Source organism: Heloderma suspectum, chromosome 4, assembly GCF_057233095.1.
Source record: "Heloderma suspectum isolate Gila_16-S chromosome 4, 16-S_ref, whole genome shotgun sequence".
Classification (NCBI taxonomy): Eukaryota; Metazoa; Chordata; class Lepidosauria; order Squamata; family Helodermatidae; genus Heloderma; species Heloderma suspectum.
In genome coordinates, this window is record NC_139461.1 from 225,440,026 (window position 1) to 225,460,762 (window position 20,737).

At 40.9% G+C, this 20,737-nt stretch overlaps 2 protein-coding genes and 1 pseudogene across 9 annotated transcripts in view; 1 reads left to right on the top strand and 2 right to left on the bottom strand.

Annotated features, from left to right (window-relative positions):
• On the bottom strand, positions 1-14,894 carry DIO1 (iodothyronine deiodinase 1). 2 transcript variants are annotated; one of them, XM_084852465.1, is made up of 8 exons: positions 14,809-14,894; positions 12,715-12,763; positions 11,642-11,753; positions 7,554-7,787; positions 5,732-5,875; positions 4,759-4,958; positions 1,089-1,124; positions 1-85 (listed from the first exon to the last, which is right to left on the bottom strand). In XM_084852465.1, exons 2-8 carry the CDS (start codon positions 12,727-12,729, stop codon positions 83-85), a joined length of 744 nt encoding a protein of 247 aa, XP_084708591.1. In that variant the 5' UTR covers positions 12,730-12,763; positions 14,809-14,894; the 3' UTR covers positions 1-82. The 2 variants fall into 2 exon arrangements, with proteins under 2 accessions (XP_084708591.1, XP_084708592.1); XM_084852466.1 differs by lacking the exons at positions 1-85; positions 11,642-11,753; positions 12,715-12,763; positions 14,809-14,894 and having other exon boundaries at positions 128-1,124; positions 7,554-7,895.
• On the top strand, positions 12,730-14,174 carry LOC146348145 (uncharacterized; annotated as a pseudogene).
• The window catches only part of YIPF1 (Yip1 domain family member 1), a 19,830-nt gene continuing 13,792 nt past the window's right edge, over positions 14,700-20,737 (bottom strand). For all 7 annotated transcript variants that reach the window (XM_084852457.1, XM_084852456.1, XM_084852461.1 and 4 more), the window contains 4 exons: positions 19,310-19,476; positions 17,795-17,977; positions 17,107-17,204; positions 14,700-14,986 (listed from right to left, as the gene is read on the bottom strand). In XM_084852457.1, the coding sequence (XP_084708583.1) occupies positions 17,112-17,204; positions 17,795-17,977; positions 19,310-19,476 (443 nt within the window). In that variant the 3' untranslated portion in view covers positions 14,700-14,986; positions 17,107-17,111. The remainder of the gene's footprint in view (positions 14,987-17,106; positions 17,205-17,794; positions 17,978-19,309; positions 19,477-20,737) is intronic.

Consider the following 20,737-nt stretch of genomic DNA (forward strand, 5'->3'; position numbering starts at 1 on the left):
CCCCTTTCGAGAATGCAAACTTCCACTGATACCACTGAGTATTCTGTAGCTACTGATTATCCTTTTGTTGAGGTAACAACCCTCACTGCAAGAGATGATACTTAAAAATAACACCTTTAAGCCTGTCAAGAATTGTTTGACATGGTTTTAATATAGCTTAGCATCTTGTTTCTAGAAATATTTTTTTCAAAATCAAGCCACAGCTTTTCATATTTTAGCTATGACTATCATAAACAAATATGAATAGAAACAAAACGGAGCAAATTATTACAATGGTTCCATTCAAAAATCTGTTATCTATGCCCGTAAAAATCAGAAATATTAGCTGCTGCCCATTGTGTGTAGAGGGAAAAGTGCAAAAGTCCCCCGGCCCATAAACAGGCTTCCAGAAATCTTGGTTCTTTCCAAAAGCTCCTCCTGTTCAGAATTGTGCCACAGTCTGGTAATCATAACTGTGGTAGAGATGCTGTTGGGGAATGCATACTGTTACAAACTGGTGACCAAAGAGGAGCACATCGCCTTGCTTGCTACAATAGAGGTTGCTTCATGTGGGAAGCCTGGCAAGTGAAGCAACATATGCGATTATGACTGTTTCCATCACACCAGCTATCAAAAAGCCACAGCTGTTTTGTTTAGTAGCGATGTCAACAACAACAAAAAGATTGGGACTGTATGGTGAACTGCTTCACCTGAATGGCTTGCTTCATGGAGCAGTCTCCATACATTTGCTTCTCAGGTGACTGCCACACTGTTTGCATATGTTGCTTAGGCCATAATGATTGATGTTAACATTTGCAGGTAATCAAGGGTAAGTGCAATCATAAGATGATTAACTTATAAGGAGTACTTGCACGTCTTATATGGAGGGCAATGACTGCCAAATACTTAACTGACAGCGTAGCAGTTTTCATCTTTCTCAAATAAGTGGGGCTTTATTCTTTAAAAATGGATAAAATCTCATCTAAATAAGTATTAATAAGGTTAAAAAAAAGCAGTTGGCAGACTACAGAGTGACTGACATTCACTTATGGGATTGCTACAAGGTCTGTTTTATAGATTTAAAGTAGTCCTTCCAAAACTTCACGTACTTCTTGTGGACAATAACTCCAAGGCCCTGCTCCACCCTGGAAAAAAGAAAAAGAATGTTTCTGCAAGCAATTTCTGGAGGGCGGGGGCAATGCAGGAAAGGGATAAGAAAGACTCTCAAGATATAGGACGGGTTTGCACATAATGCTAAGCCACCCCTGTCAATAAGCTCCTTTACCCTCAGTCTTCCAGCTGGCTCCAGCACATATCCCAGAGGACTTTGCAGCAAAACCCATCTTGTCTCCCCCTTCCCACTATGATTGCTAACCCTTTTTGTTCCCCAGCTTTTTTTTCAGTCCCTCAAATGCGCAGTTGTTGTTGCTGATTGTTACCCCTCTTCCTTCCCCAGCATTTTTTAAATCAATGCTTCAAATTGGGGTTGTCTGTTACTGTTGTTGTCGGTCTTTTGCAAATGTGCAAGTGCATAATTACAGCTGTCCTATATGTGCAGTCTTGCCTGGTAAATTTCCTTCCCTGTTTCAGCTGTAAAACAGCAGAGAAGAAAAGCAGGTTCTCTTAAAAAGGAAATTGACAAGATAAGGTTGCATAGGCTAATTTGCGCACAGTTGCAAAGGACCAGGGGAGAAATAACAGTAAGAGAGGAGGGACGTGGTAGCACAGTTCAGAAGAACTAAAACTGGGGGGGGGGGGCAAAGGAGTAAGGGCACCGAAAAGGCGGGGACAATATCTCCCCCTTGATGATGTGATACTCTTGCCTTTAAGTGCTGGACTGACACTTCTCAATGTCTCCCACCTTTTTAATATTCCCCTGTGTCTCCAGCTACTCTGGAAAGGGGAGATATTAACTACCCCACCCCTTTTCAAGGCTCCTTTTCAGATCACTTACTGCAGCAGTTGCTAAAAGTTCCCTGCCAGTTAAAAAACAAAGAAACACAAATTTAATGGTTTGGAAGTAAATGGAAATAAAAATTTGCACAAATTTAATGGCTGGAAGGTACATGGAGGGGAAATTTGCACACCTGCAGTAACAAAACAGTTCATGCAGGTGCACAAATTTCCCCTCCATGTCCTTCCCAGCCATTAAATTTCTGGAAACTTTGCCTCCATTAGCTCCCCAGCCATTAAATTTGTGTACGTTTCCCTTCCATTTACTTGCTAGTCCCAGAGAATACACAAATCTTCCATTAAAAAAAAAAACAAACCCTTAGAGGGTGGCAGAACAGGAGAGAGCAAATGGGGCACACACACCCCACCGATGAGGCCCCATTCACTCTGTCTCATGCAGCCACCTTCGCAGGGTTTTTTTTTTTTTTTACTGTAAGGGAATTGCAGTAACCTCAGCGGTAAGTGCTCCAAAAAGAAGCCATGAAAAGTGGTGGTGGGGAGTTAATATCTCCCATTTCCAGAGTACCTGGAGACTTGGGGAAGTACTGAAAAGGTGGGGAACACTGAGAAGTGTCAATCCAATACTTAAAAGAGAGAGGATCAGATCTCCAAGGGGGAGATATTGTCTCCCCCTCTTTTGGTACACCTACCCCTTTGGCTCTCCCCCCACCCTTTTTGGTGCTTCTGAAGTGCATTCTGAAGTCCCTCCTTCCCTGTGGTATTTTTTCTCCCCCAATCCTTCACAACTGTGCGCAAATTAGTCTATGCAATCTCATCTTGTCATTTTCCTTGTAGGTTACCTGCTCCCCTTTGCTGCTCCCTTTGAGGACTGAAACAGACAGGGAAATTGGCCAGGCAAGACTAAACCCATCAGAGAGCCATAAAAGCTCACTTGTGCACCTGCGAAAGGCTGACAAAAATAATTAAATTATGATCCCAATTGCCCATTTGTGAGATATATCTATATAGATATAATGCTGGGGAACGAGTGATGGCCCTTCCAAAATGCCTTTTTTACACTTTGGAAGGGCAGTTACTGGTGAGAACGTGAAAAGTGAGTGGCATGGGCTTTTTGCCACTCTTGCCAAGTGGCTCTGTAGCTGATCACCGCAACCCACAATAAAATCGGTCTCCCAGGTTCAGATGACACAACAATCCATTGCGGGTGAAAATAACCCTACAACAAGCTTTGGGTTCTAGGTGGGGCTTGTTCCCGAAAAATAAGCCACCCCACGAAAAGCGTTCCAGGTTTAGATGCCATGACAACCAACCATGGCTGCCTGTCTATGATGGGTTGTCATGTCATGTGAACCCAGTCATTTTATTAGAGCCTTAATCTTCACGGAAGTATTTAGTATGGCAAAGGATGGCATCCAGCAATTATTTCATAATTAGATCTTAAGAATTAAATTCAAAATTGTTTGCAATTATACAAATATTACATTTCCCCAAGTAGGTCAGTCAGTAGGTATCTTTCAATTATGGATACGGAGCGGCAAAATTACATGTTGCATGCAAATATATGTTATGATGCGCTAACATTCACTTTTCTATTTAAAACAAATGAACAACAGCCTTGGGAGGGGTTGCTTTTAAACAGAGAGGCAGTGGTGTTTAACCCATTACCGTCCCACTATTTTTCTACTCCAATTCATCCCCCAAGCTGCTCACTCCCCTACAGTGTTTCAGATGCATGTTTACCCTTGCCAACAAGTGAGTGGAATCTCACAGTGGGAGGAGAAGAGGGGGAAGCAAGTGGGTTGGGAATTTTAAGCTAACAAAGTGTTCCCCTTTCCCCACCTCTTTTCAGCTTGGAACTGCAGCCCTCCGAAGTTTTCTTAGGGTGCAATCCTATGCATGTTTAGACAGGGGGAAAAAAGCCCAGAACTCCCAGCAGTCCCCCTCCCCCGCCCCACAGGGCTAACTGACATCCACGGCCCTGTGGGGAAGAAGAAGGACCGAGAGAGCAGGCAAAGGGAACATCAGGGCCTGCTCCAGTTGGACTGTCCCTCCCCCATAGGGCTAACTGACATCCATGGCCCTGTGGGGAAGAAGAAGGAGTGAGGGAGCAGGCAAAGGGAACATCAGGGCCTGCTCCAGTTGGACTGTCCCTCCTTTGGGAGATGAGAGGGGGGACCAGGGCCATCCCACCAGCCCTGCTGACAGTCTACCTAATTCTTTTTTCTCCCCTCACCATTGCCTTTTCCTTGTGTGTCGTGCCTTTTTTAGATTGTAATCCTGCAGGCAGGGACTGTCTTGTTTGTTCATTGATTGTAAGCTGCTCCGGGAGCCTTTTTTGGCTGAGGAGTGGGATAAAAATACAATAAATACGTACATACATATGTACATATTTGCATGTAATATGCCCCTGAGAGAGGGAAGCACCCATTACTTAGCAATTTAATGCCAATAATGCCATTAGAAAACAGGCTATTGGAATTTTCTTGAGCCTAGCCCTGTGTTCAGTAGGATCCATGTTACCCTTTTTACGGAGGTTCAAGTCCCAGTCCTGAACTTCACTGCATAGGTTCAACTCCCATTAAAGAGAAGGCATTCACAGGCAGGTAGGGGTACTCGGGAAGTTTCTTTAGTGAAGACAGAGACATGTTAACCTTAAAAGACAAGGCCAGGGGGGGCCGCCATCACTTCAGAATGTTGATTGAAATGGCACAGTTGACTCATACTGGGGTAGGAATTCTTCCATGTCATGTTTCTTTATGAATAATAGGTTCCAAAGTACTCAATCTACCCAGATCAATTTTCATGGTATATTATATATTCTATTTTTATTTTAAGGGCTTTACCAAACGGCTAAAATTTTGTTACCTTATAGACAACCTTTCCTCTTTGAAGCACGTAAAGTCTTTCTGGCAGAGCGGCGTATCTGGAACTGCTCAGGTTCTCCATCGTGTCCAGAACCACTGGGCACAAGGGATCTACTTTCAGTAGGATCTGTGCAGCCTGTAGACGATCTTGGAAAGTTTGGTGATGTTTAATAACAACATTATTACCAAAAGCCCATCCATCTAAAACAAACAGTAAGATTAGGTTAGCTATACAGCATCTGTTCATAGTTACATCTATTAATGTTGCAGTGTGGAGCACTCCTGTTCAGGATTCCAGCCACTCCATTTCACCTCTACCATTTCTTTTCTTTCTTTCTTTCTTTCTTTCTTTCTTTCTTTCTTTCTTCCCAACAGTCAGTCAGAAATTTGAAGCCACTGAGCACATTCATTTCTCATTGGACTGCTTTGGGGTTTAAAAAGGATTTGACGATGTATTTCTGTAAACTCTTGGGCATGGGTGGTCCCATTTTGGTTAGAGAAGCAATGACACTCACAGTGTGAACATTAGAAATAAGAGGGAATTATCTGCCAGGCTTGTAAAGTCTGTTGGAGTACCAAGCACTTAGTAGACTGTAAGATTTATATTTAATCCAAAGGTGATACTGATCAATAAACAGGGACAAAGTTATTCAGGTTACTCATTTTTTAAAGCATTCATTTTGATTTTCCATAGTGAGACAAGGATATGAATTTTAGAAGCCGATGAGCACATTCTTATATCTTCTACTTTTTGCCCACCCCGGCTTAGATCTCCAGATGTTTTAGACTTCAGCTCTTAGCATTCCTGACCATTGGCCATGCTGGCAGGTGCTTCTAGGAGTTTTAAGTCCAAATTATCAGAAGATGTTCTGCCCACCCCTATTCTAAGCCTTCTAATAAATTAACAGTTAAAATATTTTATAGCAGGTTACACAGTACATATGTGCTGCAGAGATATAGTAACCTTGCTTTACCTGACGCATGGGCTTCTTCAATGTAGATGACAAGGAAATCTGCTGCAGATCTGAAATCTTCGACAAGCTTCTTGAACTCGCCAAATTTCAGCATAAATGAAGGTCAAGTGCAGCTTCCAAATGTTAGGACCAGAGGCCTGTTGTCTGCAACAGACATAAAGCAATCTTTGAAGCGTAACTATCAGCTTTTAGTGAAAATGCTGAAACAATGAGGAAGTCAAGAACTCTGCCACATTCCTTTTTATAGGACACACAAGCTTTGATCATATTAGGAACACAAAATGTGGGAGACCTAGAAGGGAGACATAGGGTGCTTCAAGACTTTAATCAAGCAATTGCCCTGCCTCATTCACATAATTTGAATGTGTCTCGATGGCAATATCTTCCATTTGTAACCCTCCCATGTTTTCCTATGCTTCCATCTTTTTTCTTACCACGGGAAATCCATTAAGGACAATACAGAATAGCTGCACCATGCCTTGATTGGTAGCACTAGGAGCTGTCTGGAAGTACCCATGTACTCTTTCCAGCACATTAAATCAGATTACTTACAAATAACTATTAAAAGTAGCATGAATAATTTTGCTAGGATTATTTTATGAATATAATCCAGAACCTCAGTAATGGCATGTTGGGGTTAGGAAGACACAGTTGTCCTCCATGACTGTTTTCACTTACACTGTCTTTAATTTCCTGAAGCTGCAAATGGAATGAAAAAGCTCCATTGACTAGAATATTAATCCCATTTTAAAATGTCTCTTTTCCACAAATGATGCATTTCAGATTAAAAACAGACACCACTGATGAACCCCCCCTGGTGAAATGCTCTTTGAATATTAGTGATGAATATATTATAGGGATATGATCTGTTCCCCTACTTTTGTCTTGAGTTTGATTTTGCAACAACTTTTATCTCAATGGATTAAGGTAGCACCACACTGAGGTTCCCCTGGCATTTTGTTGAACTGTACGTACGAGCTCACTCGATTGCATTACTGATACCAATGTGTTTTTACATTCTTCACGATACTTCTTCTAAATATATTTTGACTCAATCAGCCACAACAATGGTTGTAATACACGAAGTATATAACATCGATTTTGAGTGTGTGCTGGTTTTCGTGTGTATTTTGAAGGCAGTGCAGTTAATTACTTACTAAAAAGGGTCAGTTAATGATTTAAGAATATGTTGGAAAAAGTGCAATTTGTGTTTATTTCTCCTGGCAATGTTTTAAAACTGCCTAGAGCACTATATCTTTTCTATGTAAGCATTTGACTTGTACAGAAAATTATTGAAAAAATCTGAGGTTCAAGCTGCAATCCAGTATACACCTAAGCCACGCTGAACTTTCAGCAGTACTTGAACATGCATAGAATTGTGCTGTCAGCCTCTTAAATGTTTGGCTCTGGCTTTTCCCAGAGATCTATTATGGTAGATTGCAAGGATAACCCATAGAAATAGTGATAAAGTAAAACTAACATACTGTTAATTATGAATGTTATTTCTGCCCTAGTAATTCAGATGCAGAGACTGATTTCCCCCCAAATATGTTATAATTCAGATACTTAAATCTTAGTTTGAATGGTATGGTGCTTTTTTGTAACTTTGCCTAGTTAATTTGAATATATTTTGGCTCGATCCACATTGTGCTTTATCCAAACCAAAGCTATGGTTTGATGTGAAGTCTGAATTGACATACCATGAGTTGTTTTCAGATAGTAATCCAGAATCAGAAACCATATTTTAACTGGGATTCCAAACTATTATTTGTGCTAACAAATACTAGGCCTCCCGTAAGTCTCTACCATTATTTTTACTTACCTTGCATGAAATCCAAGATGTGAAGAATTTCCCCTCCAAAATCTAGTACAGGGGTGTTAGGAGCAGCACAGCCTACAAATGCTTCATCTTCTAGCCTTTTCCACTGGACTTTCAAGACAAAGAGTAAGTACTGGAAGCTGAAGAAAGTTGGACCCCAATCTTCATAGATGAACTTAGGGTTCCTCCCTATGCTGCCCTTTTCCCCTTTTTTCAGTATATATCTCTTTACGGTAGCTGGGAATAAGATCATAAAAATTTTACCAGCAGCTGTATACAGGCACACTTGCAAGAGAATACAGGCCTTTTGCACAAATATCCTAGCTTTGAACATCTTGGTGGAATGAGAGGCTATGTTGTGCAAAGGAGAAAAACAGAGTGGAGGAAAGGGAGAGGCAAGGCAAATTAATCATTAGTAGGCATGTTTAGCTATTGCCATTGGTACAGCTAGCACTAGATCTCTAGGCCAAAGTCCCGGGCCCTACAGCCCGGGGGTGGGGTGGGGCAAATGAACATTCAGAGAGCGGCAACAGTATCTGGGACACCATGTGCATGCCAGGCAGTGGTGCAGCTAGCTAATTTTAGACCCTGAATGGCCTTACCGGGGGCGGGGTGTGTGTGTGAGAGAGAAAGCTGTATTATTTCAGTTGTAAAGCACACAACCTATGTATTTTTTACACACACACACACACACACACACACACCATTATTCCATGCTTTACAACTGCTTCTACATTCCTAATAGGTTGGAGCAAACAAACCCAAACAGCAACCCTGTATGCCAAACCTGATTTCAAAAAAGAGAGAAATACTCTGAGCATGTGCAGTTTCACATTTGAAACTCTACATCTAGAATGGTTTTGAAATGACCTTGCCTTCAACCTTCCAAAGGCATGCGCTACTAGAATGCAGCAGTAGCTTAAATCAGGATTTATTTTTCTTGTTGTGTTCTTGTGCTTGAAAATGCCACATCTACTATGACTTCAAAGGGAAGGCCTAAGATTACTGGTTTGATTGGTCATCTGTCAAAACAGCCATTCCAGATAAGAATATACCTTCCTCCATGTGCTTGTAGAGATGTCAAGAATATGCAAACACTATGGCTATGCTCAGACATTCCGGCATGTACATCAAAAAACACAAATACTTGAAACACCATTGAGCGGCAGCCTTTTCTACATACAGTTGCCCCCAGATCTTCGTGGAGAGGTGAGGCGGGTGGGGCTTGAGACAGCGCCCTTTATGTAGCAGCACCTCAGTTGTGGAACTTAGAAGCAACTCACTGTACAATGGGCTTTCTCTTGGATAAATATGCGTAGGACTGCAGGACCTAACCCCCATCTTTGAATTGTACAAAGCAAGATATAAATTTCACTTTTGGAAACCACCTTGGTTGGCTTCAGAAAGGTGGTATAGAAACACAATATAACAAACAGGAGGGGAACGTTCTGCCGCTGTTTATATCATGGCAGATGTTTATATATCTAGGCAGATTTAAAAAAATACATCTATTACTGTCATATTCATTTTTATCCTAAAACAAATCATTAGCTTTCTGCTCAGCCCCCATGTTTGTAATATGGAAATCATACCGTACAGGTCTGTCAAATGTGCTATGTAACTGCTAACCATTACAACAAACAAATCCATTTGTTTATTTAGAAAAATACACACACAATTGCATATGCATGAAAGAAGCTTAATATCACACAAAAAGAATAGTGGTGAAATTGTGAGGAATACAAGTTCTGTAAGTTACTAATTCATTTCCAATGTAGAAATAGATATACCAACAGACAACTCACAATTCTGTATTTTAAAAACACTTTATGAACCATATATGGAACAGGTGGATAAACTGCTATTAATTTTATTACTGAGCAAGCCTATGCATGTGAACAATGGATCGTACTTGCAGACTAATGTGTACACGATTGTTAGCTAAGAACGCTTACTTAGAAGATCCACCAAATTAAGTGGGACTCACTAAGCATGCATATGTTTGTGCTTACTGTTTCCATTTTGCCTTGCAGCCTGGCATTTTTAAATCTATTTTTTACTGTGAGTTTCAACAAAGCAAAACAAACTTTCATGCTTGCAGCCCAGCATGAGAATCTCTTATCAAAGTGGCCGAGTTTTGCAACAGAAGGGATCCCCACCCTTGCAGTTTAGGGAATAAAACAGCCCTTTCTCCAGCAGGGCAAAAGGCTAGTTGATTCCAATCTCCCACCCCATTGGGTAGGCTGGGCAAAACAGCCCCATCCTGTGCGGTAACAGCTGCAAGAAACAGGAAGCTCTGTCTCCAGGCAATAGATTTTGCAGCCATTCGTATCTCTATTGAAAAAAAAGAAAAATGGGAAGGCATGATGGGAAACAGGAAGTGGTCACACTATACAGAGACATCTATGATCAGAGTTGGAGCTTCAAATGGCAGTACCTAGGGATGTACGAATCCCCTACCTGCCAGTCCAGGGGGAGGGATCCACGGGGGGGGGGAGGCAATCTGTTCCTCCCCCTGGAATCCTCGCTGGCCAGCCCCACTCCACAGCAACTCCATGGAGCCGCTGGACGACTCCATACAGCAAGTGATATGGCCACCATTGCTGTGCCGTATCGCTAAGCACTTGCTGCAGGAAGGGATCTGGACGCAAATGGCATCTGCTACACCATTTGCGTCCGTTTTTCACGCGATAGGCTATGCCTTTGTATTTACATAGATATTAGCCTATTGTGTGAAAAAATGGGGACGCAAATGGCATAGTGGACACCATTTGCAGCCGTAAAGCTGTTAGATTGCAACCATTTAAATGCAACCATTTACAGCTACATTTAGCTTAATCTAAGACCTTTACGGCCGCAAATGGAGTAGCGAACGTCATTTGTGTCCAGATCCCTTCCTGCAGTGAGTGCTCAGCGATACAGCACAGCAATGGCAGCCGTATCGCTTGCTGTATGGAGCTGGCCGGTGAAGAGGATCCGGCTCTGTGCGACTCCGGCGGGAGGTAGGTGGACCAATTCTGCCACAGACTCTGGAGGCTGGATTCAAAAGAATCCAGCCTCAATGGAGTCCATGGCAGAATTCTCGGAGATCCCTACTGGTAACGAATGCTCATGCGTTGTACAGTACATGGAACAGAAGATGTGAAGAAAGCCACGGTATACTACAGGGCATGGGAAGCAAAGGGGAAATCCACACTACTAGAGGGTGGGAAACAGACCACTTCAGTCACAGGTCACTTTCAGTGTGTACAAATGTATGTATACATATGCAGCATGTACATGTGCACCAGACAGATATGCTTATTTCACAGTGTGTACATGGCAGGCAAAATTCAGTTCTCCATAGCTGGGAATGGTAAAAACCAGACACACTAAAGTGAGAAGCAAGAGTGAAGATAAGAGAACCTGTTCTCAGTGAAGAGGAAATTGGTTCCAGCCTTTGGGGCATGATAGCCAGATGGACTTATAAACAAACAAGGTTTATTGGAACGACTTCCACAATTCCTCACATCTCTGTTGTTAACATACCTTTTGGTGAACCACACAGGGATTTAAAAAAAACAGAGGGTGGTTTTATATAATTGCTCTTCCATCTTAACTCTTGCTTCTCACTTCAGCACAGCAGAAGCCCCCTCCTATAGTAATTCCTCCTAACTTCCCACCCAGGGTGTTTCCAGATGAGGCATTCAATGTGCAATCACCCTACCTCATTCATAGAATTTTACTGGGGGGCATGAAGGGAGAGCAGACAATGACTTCTTCCACTCCAAGCCCTCCCGTTTTCCCACCGCTTCTTCCATCTTTTTTCTTACTGTGGAAAATCTGTTAAGATGGAATAGCTGCACAAAGCCTTCTGATCGTTAGCAGTAGGATGCCTCTGTCTGGAAGCACCCTTCATTTTGAGACAGTGACACTAAAGCTGTATTACCAACAGTGCACATCCCATTTCTTGTTTAACACCGATCTGTCCTGCTACATGCATGTACTGTTCCGTGCACTTTTACAGTCCAGTGTGTAAGGGTAATCAACTCTTAATGTGAGAAAATCACAGCTGTTTGATTTACAGATCCAAAGATGTGTAGCCATTTTACCTTCTGTCCTGCTGTGCAACCAATAGGTGTCCTCGCAAACAGATTGTGGATGGGGCAGAGGGCCCAATCCACATACAGTCACACCGCTGCATAGTCCGCTGCTTGTTTCACACTGTTAAGCACAATGTACAGTAACAAAGTTCTTCATATTCAAATATAATTAGAGTTCTTACTGAGGTTATAAAAGTTTAGCAATGCATTCTTTAATATACACAGCATTTACTGTGATGTTTTATTATTCACAGTTAATGTAGGTTAAAGGTGAGACAGAGGCAGGGTGGTTTAAAACAACCAAAGGCAGATGCTTTTTCAGAAATGGGTATCAGGAAGTTTTTAACTAAGCACAAATCAAATGCAATAGAAATATAATTGAAGAAAACAAGAAATGAGAAACAACGAGGCACCAGCTCTGATTCAAGTTCAACAGCAACATCTGAATGTTGTCAACCAAGTCAGGGGGCTGATGTTGATCCTAATGATATTGGATTGTAGGCGAATTCATCTGTAAAACTAACAGATGATCTTAACATAATCTACTTGTGAAGACTTGCACACCTGCAGCAAATTATGATTTCAAGAAGGATGGAAAGGGGCCAAGCTGTTTCCATCATGTATGCATACGCCAATATTCTCCACGGCTTACAGAAAGAGTAATTTGTAAATATTGCACATTTTTTCCACAGTCTGTTCATCGTGGGATGCAGAGGGCTTTCATTGCTGCACCTTTCACAAAGTACAAAGACTTTTCATGAAAAGCACAAGAAATCATATCTGAAGTGCCTGGCACAGAAATGCATCAGCGCATGCAACTAATTTCTTGGCCATCAGAAACAAACCTGAAATAAGCATTGCATGTCAAATTGACAGTGCTGGGAAGCTTAAAGTGGAGGTAAAATAGGAAGTAGTTACATCCAGTATTGTTAACTGTGATATCCTATGGCACATATGGCACTGTTTTCGGTAGAAAAAGCAGCACAACTGGAAATGTATAAAGCCTCTTGAGTTTCCCATTAAAGCAGGAGATGAGACACTACAGAAAGAAACATTTGGAAAATTCTCCAGTTAATACTCACTATAAATCTATTCATAATGAAATTGAATTGATTGAATTGTGTGATGATCCTATAAAAGAAGGGAAAAAAATTTGGCCAACACTTCAAATAGATTTACAATAATTGCTAATGAAAATCTGACATACCTGAAAACAAGCAACTATAATCTGGTGTACATTTTGATGATACAGCTGGTACCAAAACAATATTCAAGACCAACACTACATGAATCAGATGCTACCTCCATTGCCAATACAATTATTGATGAGTATACAAGATTTGCTTTAAATCTAGAAAAATTATATGATCAAAAATTATATGATGGCTGCTCTACAATGGCAGGAAACGAAGTTGGTGTGCAAGCTAAAATAGTCAATATTCCAAAGCTATGGTTGTCTATTGTGCTGCACATAATCTCAATCTGGTTGTGAATGACTTGAATGCCATATCTGTGATACAGAATTCAATTAGCACAGTCAAAGCTATCACTATTTTTTTCCATAAGAATATGAAGAGACAATGTTTTGTTCCAGCTGTGCCATTACTGTATGAAACATGGTGAAGTAAAAAATATAAAAAGGATCAGAATTTTTTTTTTACCAACTCTGAAAGATTTTCGATTACTTAAGCATTACAGCCCACTACGCTTCAGGTAAAACTCATCGGTTACAATCTGCTTCAAGCACCAGAACATCCCTTTTCTGCCTTTTTGTACTTTCAGCCTATTTAGTGAGGCTGGAATCTGTCACAACTCTCCAAACTATTCAGCTGGATATTATGAAAGTACACAGTCATGACTGGTAGCTTTTGTGTGTGTTTTCTGGCCACACAGAAAAAAGTAGAAGAGCATTTCAAGGAAATTGTTTCTAAAGTTCAAGAAATCACACAAAAGTTGAATACTGATTTGTCCATTCCTGGACATGGTGGCCAGCAGAAATGCCATTCAATATATTGATGGCTCAGCAACTGTGGAGGAATACTTCCAGTGTGCCATGCTTAGACTCAATCATTTCATCGCTGGAAAGCCGGTTTGCTACAGAAAACAAGGAAATTTTCAGTCTCTTCTCACTTCACCTTGTAGAAATGGCACAAATCAGCTAAAGCATTCACCTGGTTTCAGATGTGGTTAAACAAGGAGAAACAAAGTAACGATAGATGTGAAAATGGACTTTAGGATTTGCTAAAGCACACAAATCTATTTCCTTCCATTGAGCAAGCAATTCTTATTACTCAAATATCACCAGTAACAACCTGCACAGTAGAAAGTCATTTAGTACAATGAGAAGGGTGAAAACATGGGAGAGATAAACAATAGCAGATGACATTTCATCTGGACTTTGCACGATGAGTGTCCATCACACAAAAATAAATGAGAATGAGCAAAGTGAATTCAAAATGTGATTGATATATTCGGACAAGACTGTAGATGTTTACAGTATTTTCATAATACTGAACCAGCTAGGTGTCTCAGCTTCTTCTAACAAATGTTGTGTTGCTACAGATGGATTTTTTAAACAATTTCCCTTTGCCCCCCATTTTTTAAATGTATGATGCAACTGATGAATGTTAAATTCTCATTGCCTGGATTTACACCTTTTAGTTTACTGGCATACTTGAAGTGAAGAATCTTAATCTCACTGTTTGGATTTACACTATGTTGACTACATTCAGCCATTGCCATATAAACTTATACATTTCAGTTTATTGGCATACTTTAACACTGGAGGATATAAAATGTTTTTAGAGCAATTAAGATTTTGAAGAGAGAATAGCAACGCAACTTGAGGAAAATGTTTCTTCAATATTAAATGCTTCCTTTATACATTTAGATTATTTACGTATTTTGTATATATAAAGTATATTTGTAGGCATGTATATACTTTGCTCATCACTCCCCCCACAAACCCAAATTCTTGCAGACACCCATGCTGGGATGGATTATAAATGAAGCAAGATATATAGGTTTCTTGGAACAAATATTTAGAAAGATACCAATGAATTGGTAGTATTTCAAGTCAGTTTTATTTGATGACAAACACTAAAGTTATGCAGAAGATTTTTTAAAAAATCATAAATTAGGAGAGTTAAAATCTACAGCATTGAAACCTATTTCACCTTTTGCTTCAACAGAGCAGAATTTCAACTAAAGTCCATTGTCAGTCAAGTGTCAGATACCGTGAATTTAGAATGTTTCACTGATGGTTCCTTCAGATCTTTTGGCTGTTCTTTTGTCAGTATAGGAAAGCCCCAGTAATACAATATTGCACAGATGATGAAGAAGAAATAGATGCATCTGTAGGTGTGAAAAGTCAAGCAGCTAGTATTAAGGATTTAAGGATATACAGAAAGCCCAATTGATCAAATTCTATAGTGGGCACAGGCAGTGCTGGCTGTAGGTTTTTGAGGGGCCTTGGGCAAGACACCATCAATGAGCCCCCTCCCTCAGTGAATCTATCTTACCACCACCATTGTCACCAGCTGCTATTGCACCGCATCCTCTTTCTCATCATTGCTACTACTTGCTTGCTTGACAGGTAGAGAGCCAATGAGCAAGTGGCACTGGCATCTACTGCTCCTCCTTCTCACCACCACTATTATCTAGGCCAGAGCGAGAGGCAAGTGAACAAGCAGGTTACAATAGTGAAGAGGAAGTCTAGGGACTCTTGTCAGTGGGTCCCTGTTGCGGTGTGGGCCCTGGGCAGGTGCCCAACTATACCTACCCTTGATACCAGCTGTGAGAGTGTGGAATCTTTTTTCTGTCAAAGGATGCATTCCCCCGGTGGTAATCTGTTTGGAATCACATACTGGCAGTAGATGGGGCCAGAGCCAATAGGGGCCAGAGCCACCCCCTTTTTCAATCTCCCTCTTCCTCCCTGCCCAACTGGCTGCTGGGAGGAGGACTCTTGCTGGAGGTTTGAACTGATCACTTGCCAAGGGCCATATTAAATTAGGCAGAGGGGCACAGTTGGCTCACCCCTGTTCTACGGCATCTTTGTCTGGAATAAAAAACTTTTATTGATCTTTTAAAAAATTGATCACGTCTATGACTTTTACCCATGGAGATACTGAAGCACACTGAAGAAAGCATATCAGTTCACAGAAGCAGTAATTTCTAACTTAGCTGTCACTTAAAGAATTGCCTAAATGGAGGAAGAGTGATGAGCAAGTTCCCAACATTCTGTCTCACTGTAACCAAGAATCAAAACTCAGAATGGAACTACACTGCAGATGTGAGCAGAATTGGAGTTTGAAAGACTAAGGCCACTAGGAGTAGGTAACAGGTTTATCCTTTAATCTGTTGGTGTCCTTCAGTGCATCTCCTGAGTTTTCCCCATATAGGGAAATTGCTGCCACTTATTCATAGGAGGCAGGGGGAATTAAGTGCTGCACTTGAAGACCATGGATGCTTCCAGACATGCTACAGATCAAAAGGCACTGTGCATCTATTACATCTTTTCCTCTTTAATGGAGTTTTTCTAGTATAAAAATTAAAAAAGAGATGGAAGCAGCGGTGGGAAAACACGGGAGGGTTACAAATGGAAGACGATGTCTGGCCTCCCTATACAGTGTGTTTGAGGCAGGGTGATAGCAGCATAAAAACATTGTCCAAAAGCATCCCATGTTGCAGCAAGGGCAGAACCTTTCAGGTCCTCCTGGCAGAGTGGCCCAACCTCCATGGTTATGTGATGTGTATTTGTGCATGTAATATGCACAAGGCTTCCTACCATATATCAGCTTTCACTATGTGTGCACATTTATGCATCCCCTCTCACTTGTCATTATAATAGGCATTTCACTGCTACTTAGTAAAAGACACTGTATGTGGGATTCTGCAAGGAGCCCTTAAGGAGATTAAGAGCATGTCCTATTAGACTTGCACTTCAATTCTACTAAGTTGTTTTGTTAAATACATATTATGGCTTAATAGCCATTTACAGTCCAATTCTGTGCTCTGATGTATCACTAAGCTTTCATTGTACTGCCACTGAGAACTGGCTATCCTAGAGGTTTTTCTGCAAAGCCTCTACTTGTTGAAGCACGATACAACCGTCTTTTCAAAACAGGGAAGAGATGGAGAGGGACCCCCACTGGCACCATGGAGTCCATTCAAAGAGCTATCAAACAAGATCCAGGCTCCTAATGTTGGTGTTGCTTTGCACCAGCTAGAACCTTCCACTTAGAAAAAGGTAAGTAGGGTAGTTGTCCAGCAGTGCCACACTTGCCTTGTTCTGGGTGCCGCTATAGCTGTTGTGGCACAAACTTTTGCATGAGCAGTAAAGCAGCTGATTGGAAACGCCCACCCGAGAACTCAAGCACACTTACATGAAATCAAGTCCCAAAAAGTATTACTACTTAATCTGAAATTAGTTGCAGCAAGCCCGACACCACAAAAAAGTTAGGGTAATACCTTACCTTACTTATTGAGCCTTTGTTGCTCCTATTGTTCCATTATGTGGTGGCGCAGTAGTCGATGTTAAGGTAGCCAGTTCAGAGTCATCAAAAAAGTATGCCTGTATTATTAGGGAACACAGGTGGGGGGAGAATAGTAAATTATGAATATCAGAAGTGAACGTCCATTGCAGCCTATATTTTTTACATACAATATATTGCATATAGAGAATAGATGGCACAACAATTAGCCTTACTACTAGATTTTCAGAGATGGCTGAGAAAGTACTTGTACTAAGTGACAGGTATTGGAAAACTAGTAATATGTAAAATATGGAATGTGGCATAAATATTTATGTAAAAGTTATGAAAACTAAGATGTCCAGAGGAATATGCCAAAAGAGCATTCACAAGCAAGTGCTTGAGGAATAAGATTTAAGTATGCCCAATATACTTAGTGGGGACGTAACTGCTGAAAAAGCTGTTAAGTCAGTGACTAATAGGCTTCCTGCACCAAATCATATCTACAGATGTCTATTTAGAAAATGGTACATATTTCTAGAGATACTTAAGTAGCAATTTGCTTATATTTTTGCTGTTAATTTTGGAAGTGTTCTGCATAAAGGTCTCAACACTTGTAGCTTTAACTGTTCAGGTAAAGTGATCTACGAAAAACCGTATACTGAAGAGCGAGGGAGCAGTACTGCCATACCAAGCAACCAACAGCAAGCAAGGCATGGAGAAGTACAAGTGTCACAATTGTAGCTATTGCAATTCTTCGGTTGTCATCTCTAACAGCAGGCCAAAATGTCATCACTAAGACAGATCCTGAAAGACACAGAGCAAATACCACCAAAACCCATCTGAGAGCTTTCTGCGGAAAAATCCACAAAATCTGTAATTAAAAAGAAAAGAAATAAAGTCCAGTCTTTGCCAGCTGTAATCAAATAAAACCTCTTGCCAACATTATACTTGGGCTTCCCTACATCAAAAACCACTGATATCCAACACCATGCCCAGCCTGAACAGGGATTTGGTCCCAATGTAGGTGCACTGCATTTCTGGATGTTAATGAAAAACAATATTAGTAATCCCAGCATATATATCTCAGTTTATAAAGCCAAGTTTTAAATTAGTGACATCTCCTCAAGATGAAGCCTGTTACTGCTGCCCACAATACAGTGTAGTCTTATGGACACTGAAACGCAAGACACTGACATGGGACCTATGCGCACCTAGCTGTGCACTGAACTGCAGATAGTGGCCAGTTCCCAGAAAATATTCTGCATTGCTGCTACCCAAAAGCCAAATATGTGAAGAAATGGGCCAAACTCTGTATATAATAGCCAACATCCCTCACAGATTAAGGCACTTACGAAGCTCCACATCTAATTGTGTATTTGATAAGACAAGATCCAGAGATTTGCAGGAAAATTACAGCAGAGTCTGTAAATAGCACCCACATTAAAGAAACAGCCCTACAAAAAGCACTCCCCTACCTCACCACCGAGTATGCACAGAGCATGAATTCCATGCACAACTACTGGAATGAACTACAGGCAGAGAAAAGGAACCCTTCCTTAGTCTTGACTTAGGAAGTTGGAGGAATCCAGTTGGGGGATGAAGCTTGATGAACTTTCCTCAGCTCAGCCCCCAGACTCCATTCTGTCTTCCGCCAGCTGGCCCAATCTGACACACAACAAGTTGGGCCAGCTGGCAGAATTTCCGTAAAAAAAAAAGGGGGGAGTGCAAATTTCTGCCGAAAAAATATATGCCTATTTGTGGCCAAAATTTGCATGAATGGTGCCAGTGGGTGCCACACTGGGGATCCAATTTGTGCAAATGGCACCCGTGGGTGCCACATTGGGGAAATGGGGATTTTAGAAAAAACCTCTGATTAAGTTGCCGGATTTCAGGAAAGAGCCTGTGGCTCCAGGGAAATCTGTCAATCCCCCAAAGGGCCAGATTTCCCTGCAACGGCCATCCCTAGTCTTGACTAATTAATTATATTTACAAGATAACCTCCATCTGAGTCATGTGTAGTAAACTTCAATGACTTTTGTCCAATATCTCCTTCGTAGTGAGGTAAGTATGCCACACATCATGTAATGTAGAGTTCTCACCAAATCTTCCCATATGGCGTTTCAAAAAGCTGTATTGATCTTTTATTTTAGATATTCCATTTATTCAGCATTTGCTCTCCATAAATACACTTAACAGTACTTACCGCTGTTGGAATATAAATGAAGAGTGAATAGCCATAAACACACACAATCTCAAGAAATGAGTAGGAAACAATGTTCACAACTTTATTGTTCCTCCACATAAGGAATCCCCAGAGAGCTAGAGGAACTAGCCAGGCATAAGCATAGATGGCTGTAGCAGCTATGGACACTGTAAAGAGATGCATTTTAGTACTAAGAACGACACCAAGAGAATCAGACTACCACATCATAGAAACTTTGACTTCACAGGTTGTAAATTAGATTACATAACAGGCCACTGTATTGCTGTATGTTCTGTTGAAAAGCTATCCATCTTACTTTATGGTTTAACTTTTGAAATCAAGTCTTACAGGCTGTCCTTACCTGCATATACCAGATCTCCTCTGTGGTGGTGCCCACCTTATGGAATCCCTCCCGCCCCGGTATTCGAGAGGCGCCAACTGTGGCATGCTTTAGGCACCAATTAAAGACCCATCTTTTTGCCAAGGCTTTCCCTGTGATTATGGCACTGTGAGTACTTAGCTTTAATGAGTTTTTTAAATAAATGTTTTATTTGAATGGTAAACCGCTTCGAGTATTTTTAAATATGGTAAGTGGCATCTAAAACTATTAAGGGCACAATCGTATGCATTTTTAGACAGAAAAAGTCCTGTAACTCACACCATTAGAGTTGTAGGATTTTTTCCTGTCTAAACATGCATAGGATTGCATCCTAAATAAATAAATAAGAAATCCTGAAATAGGTAGCCAAAGCCCCTGAGCCCCTTGCCTAGTCAACATAATATTCATATATAACTAAGAGCTAACACCAGATACATAAAAATTATTCCATAATCACCCAATTCTGCATGCCTACATTTTAACCAACTTCCAAGATTCACTCACCTAAACTCCCTATTTAGATCAGGCATGTTATATGCATTGTATTTGCACCCCCTTCCTTGCATTAATTTGGTGAGGAATGAAAGACCTGACCTTGACGTTTCTGGAAATCATGATACTTGTTTCAACATACTTTGTAGCAAAGCCACGTCCCCTTTTTATGCAGTGGTCATTCATATCTTAAATAATTCCCTCTGTAACTTTAGCTAAAACGTAGAACCACTAACAATCCAAACCTGTTTGGAATTGTAGGAGAATGAAGGAGCACTTTTTAGACTAACTAATTAGGTTTTCTACAGGGCCTTTATAGATAAAACCTTCTTCATCAGATGCAGTAATAGGCAGAAGCAAGGTAGGATAGTAAGTTATAGACAGGTAGAGAGTGAACACTCTATTTTCATTTAGAGCAATACCTACACTACGAGTAGTATTGTCTCTGTAGTATGCATAAAACCCATGATCTCTGTTCAAAACAAAATGGATGCAATCAAATTTTAATATGTATTCCCACTCTAGCCCCAGATGTGATGACGCAGCTAGCTAGCTCA